We start from the raw sequence: 10,000 nt of genomic DNA on the forward strand, positions 1-10,000 counted from the left end.
ATGGACATGCCATGAGTTATTTTTTGTTACAATCACTGTAAAATATTATTTTTCTGCCACTGAAAGTGTGATTAAGTCCTTTTTAACACTTTCTCATTTTTACTATGCAAAAAAAAAAAGAAAAGAAAAAAAATAAACAAATTGACAATTTTAACTCCATGATGCCGCACACTGCTTATTTTATTCAGACTATAGACTGAATAATGATCAACTATGGAGTCTATATAACGACAAAAATACCCTTCAGTCTCGATTTATCAGGAAGTTTGGCAAGTAGAGACTTTAGAAAATAATGAAAACTGAAAATACAACATATCTTCGTAGTATTACAAAGAAACGACATGGGATGCTGGTATCTAGCATGAGTGGTCGCACATGCTAGGGAGACAATATAAGCCCCCGGCAGCGGGGCCCGGGCTACTATGAATACTACCTGTCGGGAAAGGGTTAATAGGAGTAAACCCATTTTTACATAAACAAAAAATATTATTTGCCCAGATAAAAATGTTCTCTTTACTGATATTTGTAAAAAAGTCCATTGGGCATGGTTAACAATTACTATATTGGTGTTCAGTCAATTGAGAGCATTATCTTTGCAAGAAAATGAACAAAATGATTGGATGCCTGGGTGGGGTTGGAATTTTCTGTATTTACGGTACCTACGACCAATGGAAGCTTCCTCAGGTTGAATTTTTTACTGGAAACGTATGAAAAGGGTGCCCTAGCTGTATTAATTCCTTATGAAGTGAAAGTATAAGAGCCATTTCAAAATTCCATGTAATTTTTTATTTTAGGGCAGGTATCATTATGTATTATCATCAACATGAAATAAAGAATATTTCACTTATTTTTCCGAAGTTCAAAATTCTATCTATAAGGTGGCCTTCATACTGAAGTGCTTGTTACAACGGATATTACCAATAATTTTATCTTTTAACATTAGTGCTTCCTGCTTGGTATACATATAGACCTCTATATAAGCTACAGCATATTACCAGGGAGTCTTGATGGAAAGCATATTTCATGTATAAATGTACACAAAACTCACTTTTTTTAAGAAAAAAAAAATCACAAAACATTTCTTCATAAATCATTGTGATTTTCATTTTTTCTGATATTGGTATAAAAGTGTTCTTTAGACATTCCCGAACTCATATCTATGCACACTGTCATATGCAAAATTGCAATAAACAAAAGTCCATACAGGTGTACCTGGCACTTATTACCTGGATCCGTAGTTTACCTGTTGGCACTTATGCCCTTGCATCTCCCAAGAAATAACCCAGTTTTGACACAAACATTCCTTTGGTCGTTTCCTCATTCTTATACGTGCAACATAGACTCGCTAACTCAATTAGACCTTTACCCCCTCCTATTTTCGGTTGGTCCCCTTAACCAGTAATTTAACCACTTTTCACTGCTTGTTTTTCTTTTTGTACATATTTTTATCATTTCAAAGGTTACACCTTCAGTCTTTTTCTTCCCTTTTCGTAACAGCATGCCCCACTTTTTCTTACATGAAGAACTGGGAAAGGGCCTCAATGGGAAGTTACATGCCTTTTATGTACTCTGGTTATTGATGAGCTTGCAGACTCAACCACATACAAGGGACTGCTAGACACATGACCCATTGTTGGCATCTAAATCTTCACCCAGACATTTAAAAGACAGGTTTGAAGCCCTGTAAAAGAATCTTCACATTGTGTATAACAACGACAACTATGCCATTGGCAACAGCATGTAGAAGCTTCAGTTAGTATGAAAAAAATTCACAGAATAAGTGAAGACCATTTGTACAATATGTAATGTAACTAAAACTGAAAGATTTACACTTGGAACTAATACAAGGAAACCAGAAGACTGTGGTGGGAAAAAATACAACATACTGAACACTACAGCAAGCTAAACTCTCATCTTGCACATTCATTACACCCATTCTTGCCAGACTTTACTGAATAATTTGCCTCTCAAATAGGTTAAAAGGGACACTGAAGAATATTTTTAAAATAATCAAAATACAAATTCATGAAAGTAAAAATTAACATTATCTCATAAAATAATTAGAGATGCTGTATTGCTATGTGTTGATGTGCAAGACATCATAAAATGATAATAGGTTTCAAGATATGACCTATATATTCAAGATGGAAAAAGTACCAGTGATCGTAGAGAAAGACAAAAAAGAAAAAAAAAAGAAAAAAAGTTAAGCCCATCATACCTTGGCATGCTTAAGTTCCAATTCAGCAAGTTCTATTAGGTTCTTCTTGAAGGCTGCCACACGGCGTGTCTTGAAGCTGTTAAGCTCTGTTGGGGAGACATTTGGGAAGGTTCAAAACTACGCTTTTATTTATTTATCTAATTCTCTATTATTATTATTATTATTGCAAACTGACACATCATGTATGTATAAATGTACTAACAAATAAAGCCATAGTCCAACAGGTATGTATGATAAATACTGTAAATACTGGATCTGTACATATGTACTATATAGATAATAGTAACAAACATACATGACAAAGAAAGGACCTTGCTGTAAAATTACCACAAAACTATCTCTACATGCAATAAATTTATAATTTTTATTTATATATCACCATGGTTCATTCAACTGTATTAATTTTTTTTTTTTTTTTTTTTTTTTAATATCATTCAGTGCATTATTACAACTCTTTCCATAAAGAAAGGCTGTTACAATTTTGGACACATGCCAAAGTCTGTTATCTCTTATTTTTTCACTAAATCAAAAGTAAAAAAAAAAATAATAATAATAATTTAGTATACTATGCAATAAGACGATTCATAAGTAAATCTGAGTTATTATTTTTCGATAAGGAATACATTTTTAAAAAACACTTCCCCAAATCTCCCTCTCCCTCTCCCTCTCCCCCACTCACTCTCTCTCTCTCTCTCTCTCTCTCTCTCTCTCCATCTCTCTCTCCATCTCTCTCTCCATCTCTCTCTCCATCTCCTCTCCATCTCCTCTCCCTCTCCCTCTCCATCTCCCTCTCATTCTCATTCTCCCTCTCCCTCTTCTCTCACCCTCCTTCTCCCTCTCCCTCTCTCTCACCCTCCTTCTCCCTCTCCCTCTCTCTCACCCTCCTTCTCCCTCTCCCTCTCTCTCACCCTCCTTCTCCCTCTCCCTCACCCTCTCCCTCTCCATCACCTCCTTCTCATCCCTCTCCCTCTCCCTCACCCTCCTTCTCCCTCTCCCTCACCCTCCTTCTCCCCTCCCTCAACCTCCTTCTCCCTCTCCCTCTCTCTTTTATATGAAAGTAGATATTCTTGTCTGAAGCATTTAAGCTATGCATTAAATCAAAGAAAACTAATGTAAAAAAAAATAAAAAAAAGTACAAATGTACTAAAATCACATAATCCTAATATGAATACAACACATTGGTTCAATATTGAGAATCATAGTCTCACATAAAATACACTGAGTGCGAGACTTACTGGAACCATTAAATCTTACCCAGATTCCAAACAGAGGAGGAGGAGGAGGAGGAGGAGGAGGAGAGGAGGAGGAGGAGAGGAGGAGAGAGGAGGAGGAGGAGGAGGAGGAGGAGGAGGAGGAGGAGGAGGAGGAGGAGGAGGAGGAGGAGGAGGAGGAGGAGGAGGAGGGGGGGGGGGCTGGCCACTAGGTTTTTAGAATTTGTAAGAAAGTATATACATGTATTTAACAAACAGAAGGTTAGCTGTTTTATTCATTCTCATATAATGGACTAACTTCATTTCTATGTAAAGGAAAAATTATTAATTACCCCATAAATCAATATCTTTTTCTTTAATAAATTTTAAAAAATGGCCACTAAGTATGGGAAACCTGGATAGTTGTATTTAGTCACTTGCTTACATTATCTTTGCAAAATAACTGAATAAAAACCATTGGACACAAGGCTGGGATGGGTTGTCTTTGCATTTAAACACCTACAGTCATCAGTACCATCAACAATTTTTTTTTTTCCAGAAAAAAAGGAAATGATGTGTTAATTATTTCAACTTTACAAAGAGTGTGATGTGATTTTAAAATTTCCTAGACGTATTTTGCAACTGGTGTCATTGTGATCTATCATTTCCAGTAAAAAAAAAAGACTATATTTTGCTTATTTTCCTGAAATTCAAAATTCTGCCACTGAAATGCCCTTCTTATTCATATTAAAAGAGCTCTTTACAGCAGAAACAACCAATTTGAAATAAATAAAAAATTGGAGGATGATACCAATCACCAGGGCAAGTCAAACCAAAATGTTATCATCATCACTTACACTTTTACTTTTTAAGTTGCGTACTTTGTACCAGGTACACATGCTGACCACTTTACAAGCTACAGCATATTACAAGGGAGTCTTAATACAAAGCATATTTCATGTGTATATTTTGAAAGATCTCACTCAATATTTTACCTTAAATCATTTTATCTAATATTGGTAAAAAGGTATTCTCTAGACATTCCCAAACTCATACCTATGTGCATTGTCATTATCAAATGCAGTATGTGAGCAGTATATATATTCAATTAAAAAAATTAATGTAATTTCGGTCCATACCTTCTTTGGCTCTAGCTGACATATGCTCAAACCTTTCACATGCATTCTGCTGTGCAAGTTCCGCCTGAAAGGAAATAAAAAAAATATAGAAATAAATCAAATGTGAACATATATATAATAATATATAAAATCATGAATTTTTTTTTTTCTAAAATCTCAATAATTACTCTTCATCCACAATTTATCACACATTCTATATAAATTCTCCTGTTTACAATTTTCAGGACGAAGGTAAGAATCACCAAATTAAACCATTATAGAAATTACCTATAACAAAAGAATATCGCTAATATACAAATAACAAAATTTAAATATATTTCAGTTTTTGCCTAGATTATATAGATATATTGGCCATAGTATAATTTAAAAAATGTTATAAAATTTTAAAAAATCCTTCACCTTCCCCCCCCCCCCTCTCTCTCTCTCTCTCTCTCTCTCTTCTCTCAATCCTCTCGGTCGCTCGGTCTCCATCACTCTTCTCTCTCTCTCTCTCTCTCTCTCTCTCTCTCTCTCTCTCTCTTTCTCTCTTTCTCTCTTTCTCTCTTTCTCTCTTTCTCTCTCTCTCAAACTCTCTTTCTCTCTCTCGTACTCTCTCTCTCGCATTCTCGTATTCTCCTCTCTCTCACATACTCTCTCTCTCTCTCTCCTCATACTCCTCTCTCTCTCTCCTCTCATACTTCCTCTCTCTCTCCTCTCTCATCTCTCTCGTCTATCTCTCTCTCATACTCTCGTCTCTCTCTCATACTCTCTCTCTCTCTCATACTCTCTCTCTCTCTCATACTCTCGCTCTCTCGTACTCTCTCTCTCTCTCTCTCGTACTCTCTCTCTCTCTCTCTCTCTCTCTCTCTCATCTCTCCTCTCAATCTCGTCTCTCTCTCTCTCTCTCTCTCTCTCTCTCTCTCTCTCTATCTCGTACTCTTTCTCTCTATCTCGTACTCTTTCTCTCTTCTCTCTCTCTCTCCTCTCTCTCGTCTCGTCCTCTCTCTCCTCTCTCTCTCTCTCTCTCTTCGTTGTACTCACATCACTACTCTTCTCATCTTTCTCTCTTGTACTCCATCACTCCTCTCTGCTCTCTCTCTCTTGTACTCCTCACTCACGTCACTGTCACTCTCTCTCTCTCTCTCTCCGCTCGCTCTCTCAGCTCTCCTCTCTCTACTCGTCTTTCTCTCTCTCTCATAATCTCTCCCTCTCTCCTCTCGTGGCTCTCTCTCTCTTACTCTCTCTTCTCTCTATCTCGTACTCTTTCTCTCTCTCTCGTACTCTTTCTCTCTCTCTCGTACTCTTTCTTTCTCTCTCGTAACTCTTTCCTTTCTCTCTCTCTCTCTCTCTCTCCCTCTCTCTCGATCTTCTCTCCTCGCTCTCTCCCCCTCTCTCTCGTTCCTCTCTCCTCTCATCTCTCTCTTCTCTCTCTCACCTCCGCTCCCTCCCCCTCCCATCCCTCTCTCCTCTCTCTCTCTCTCTTCTCTGTCACTCCCTCTCTTCTCTCCCTCGTCTCTCTGTTCACGTCCCTCTCCTCTCTTTTCTCTTTCTCTCTCTCCTCTCTTGTACTCTCTCTCTCTCTCTCCGCTCTCTCTCCCTCTCTCCTACTCTCTCTCTCCTCTCCTCTCTCTCTCTCTTGTACTCTCTCTCTCGTCTCTCTCTCTGTAACCTCTCTGCTCTCTCTCTCTCTCTCTCTTGCTTGTACTCTCTCTCTCTATCTCTCTTGTACCTCTCTCTCTCTCTCTCTTGTATTCTCTTTTTTTTTAAAAAAAAAATTGTTTTTTCCCCCCTCTCACTCTCTTCTCTCTCTCTTGTATTCTCTCTCTCCTCTCTCCTCTCTTTGTATTCTCTCTCTCTCTCTCTCTCTCAATCATCATCTCTCTCGCTCTCTCGTCTATCTCTTGTACTCTCTCTCTCCTCTCATCTTGTACTCTCTCTCCCCTTCTCTCCTCTCTCGCCCTCTCTCTCCTCCTCTCTTCTCCTCCTCTCTCTCTCCTCTTCTCTCTCTCTTTCTCTTCTCTCTCTGCTCTTCTCTCCTCTCTCCTCTCTACTCTCCTCTCTTCTCTTCTCTCTTCTCTCTTTTCTTCTCTCTCTTCTCTCTTCCTCCTCTCTTCTCTCCTCTTTCCTCCTCTCTTTCTTTCCTTCTCTCTTCTTCTCCTCTTTTTCTCTTCTCTCTTCTCTTCTCTTTTATCTCTTTCTCTTCTCTCTCTCTCTCCTTCTCTCTCTCTCTTCTCTCTCTCTTCCTCTCTCCTCTTCTCTCTCTCTCTCTCTCGTCTCTCTCTCTTCTCCTCGCTCCCTTCTCTTCCCTCTCTCTCCTCTTTCTCTTCTCTCTCCTCTCTCTCTCTCTTCTTCTCTCTCTTCTCTCTCTCTCTCTTCCTCTCTCTCTTCTCTCTCTCTTCCTCCTTCTCGCTCTCTCTCATCTCTCTCCTCTTTCCCGCTCTTCTCTCTCTCCCCCTTTTTCCTCTCCTCTCTTCTCCTCTCTCTCTCTCTCTCTCTTCTTCTTTCCTTCTTTCTCTCTCTCTCCTCTTTTCTTCTCTCTCTCTCTCTTCTCCTTCTTCTTTCTTTCTCCCCTCCTCTCTTTTCCCCTCTCTCTCTCTCTCTTCCCCTTCTTTCCTTTTTTCCCCCCTTTTCCTTTTCCCCCCTTTTCCTTTTTTTTCCCCCTTCCCCCCCTCCCCCTTCTCTTTTCTTTTCCTCTCCCTCCCCTTTCTCTTTTTCTTTTTCTTCCCCCCTCTCGGTTTCTTCTCTTTCTCTCTTTTCGGTTTTCTTCTTTCTCTTTCTTTCGGTTTCTACTCTTTCTCTTTCTTTTGGTTTTTCTTGCTTTCTCTTTTTTCGGTTTCTCTCTTTCTCTTTTTCTTTCGTTTTTTTTTTTTTTTCCATTATTATCTTTTGTTTCTCTCTTTTTCTGTGTTTGTCTGTTTGTTCTGTCTCCACCCCCCCTCTCTCTCTCTTACTTTATCTCTCTCTATATCTTTTGATTCTGACTTTGTATCAATATGTCGTCTGTACTCACATATCTTTCGTCTCTCTGTTTGTGTGTATTTGTGTGACTCTGTTTATTTCTGTCTGTCCTCCTTTAACTATCCCATTCTGCCTGTCTGCCTAAGTCTTGTCTGTCTGTCTCGTCTGTCTCTGTCGTCTGCTCTCTCTTATGTCTGTTCGTTCTGTTATGCCTGTCTGTCTGGCTCTCTCTATCTCTCGTTGTCTGTCTGTCTGTCTTCTGTCTCTATCTCTCTCTATCCCTTCCTCCCCTACCCCCCCCACCCCCCCCTTCGCTATCTCTCTCTATCTCTCTCTCTCTCTCTCTTCTTCTATCTATCTCTCTTATCTCTTCTCTCTCTTCTTCTTCCTCTTCCTCCTCCCTCTCTCTCTCTCTTCTCTCTCCTCTCTCCTTCGCTCCTCCCCTCTCTCTCTTCGGCTCTCCCTCTCTCCTACTCCACTCTCCGCTCCGCTCTCCTACTCCTCTCTCCTCTTCTTCTTTCTCTCTCTCTCTCTCTCTCTCTCTCTCTCTCTCTCACCCTTTTTCTCTATAACCTTCTTCCCCCCCCGTCTCCCCTCCCCCCCCCCCCCCCCCCCTTCTTCGTGTGGCAAGCCAAATCCGAAATCTATTGCCTTTGTCTGTCCAGGCGAATTACCGTTTTTCTTTTTTTTAAACCTTCTTCTAAACACCGTATTGCAGTCCGAAAGGAAAGTCGGGTGAACCAGCTTAAATCAAGGTTCATTTTGCATAATTGAATTGCTTTGGGGACAAGACAGCCTGAGTGAAAATAGTGAGTGAGTGAGAGAGAGAGAGAGAGAGTGAGGGAGAGAGATGGATGAATGGATAGATAGATAGAAAAATAGATACCTAAATAGATAGATAGACTGAGATAGAAAGAGAGAGAGAGAGAGAAGAGAGAGAGAGAGAGAGAAGAGAGAGAGAGAGAGAAGAGTGACGAGAAAATCAGTTGTATTAGAGGTCTAGAATTTTGTGATAAATTTGGGTTTTGTTCCTATTTTTACTAAGATGGGCTCGCCTCGGGACCCGTTTACAAGAAGAAATTAAAGATTCTCTCCCCCTCCCCCTCTCTCTTTCTCTCTCTCATTTTCCGTCTATGTCTCTGTATCCATCTCAGTCTCTCTCTCTCATTCCCTTGTCTGTCTATCTCTCCTCCCTCCTTCCCTTCCTTCTTCCCTCCCTCTCTCCTTCCCACCTTCTCTCCTTCCCTCCATCCTGTCTGTCTGTCTGTTTGTCTGCCTCTCCTTCCTCCCTCCCTCCCTCCCTTCATCACTCCTCTCCTTCCCTCCCTCCTTCCCTGCATCCCTGTCTGTCTGTCTGTCTGACTCTCTGTTTCTCTTTACCTATCTATATATTTCTCTTTCGCTGTCTGTTATCTACGCCAAAGCTAAAACAATGTTATTTCATTACTGGCAGCATTATAGTCATCTTCTTACTGGAAATGTCACATATTCACTCATGACTGCTTGACTCTACGGATGAAATTTAAATGAATAAATGAATCACGTATTTTGTATGTATAATGCAATCTATACAATCCCTGCATGGATACGCTACGATCTCACAAAAATTAACTATGCATTACAAGTACTCTATGACGTTAAGCATTAAATATGACGCCTCATTTATCATGCTTTCATGGAGATTGAAATATCATCAGTATTTTTCAAGCTAATAAATATTATATCAGTGTGATGACTGCAGTGTGTTTATCCTGCAACAAACGGATTACGTATAAACTAAATTGTTTTCGTTACTCTATCTATCTCTCTTTCTTTCTTTCTTTATCTATTAATTTCTCCATCTGTCCAATAATCTATTGACTTATTTATTTATGTATCTATTTATTAATCTATTTTTATAAATGTTTTATTTTTTGTCGGTTTAATATTATACAACAATTGTTAATAATCTAGTTTGACTGATCGATCTGATATAAAGATTTTAACAAAATTATTATGTAATAGAACGAAGTCCGGACACTACGAACTGAATAATGTGTGGATTAAGTACGTGATGTACAATGTCAAACACTATATGGTAAATGATATATGGAATACGTATTGCATGCAGCCAGATAATACGTAAACATACATGTCGAATTTACAAGGTTTTCAGCCTCGTTTTTTATTTGATGCTTTTGTATATAGTGGATTTTGTTCTGGCAAAGTCATGGTGAATATTTTGATATAATTTTTATCATTTGTATTTGCATACACTATGTGTGTGTATAGATACACACACACACACACACACACACACACACACACACACACACACACACACACACACACACACACACCCACAACAATATATATTATATATATATATATATATTATATATATATATATATATATATATATATATACATATATTATATATAGATAGATAGATAGATAGATTAGATATAGATATAGATAGATAGATAGATAGATAGATATGTGTGTGTGTGTGTGTGTGTGTGTGTGTGTGTGTGTT

General features: G+C 38.8%; 1 protein-coding gene across 1 annotated transcript in view; it reads right to left on the reverse strand.

The window, feature by feature from the left end:
• LOC119577050 (sorting nexin-6-like) overlaps positions 1-10,000 on the reverse strand; it is a gene marked incomplete in the record, with an annotated part of 98,687 nt that overhangs the window by 1,634 nt on the left and 87,053 nt on the right. The window contains 1 exon segment of the mRNA XM_037924724.1: positions 2,219-2,304. Coding sequence (XP_037780652.1) covers positions 2,219-2,304 — 86 coding nt within the window.

The sequence above is a fragment of the Penaeus monodon genome, chromosome 9, assembly GCF_015228065.2.
Source record: "Penaeus monodon isolate SGIC_2016 chromosome 9, NSTDA_Pmon_1, whole genome shotgun sequence".
NCBI lineage: Eukaryota > Metazoa > Arthropoda > Malacostraca > Decapoda > Penaeidae > Penaeus > Penaeus monodon.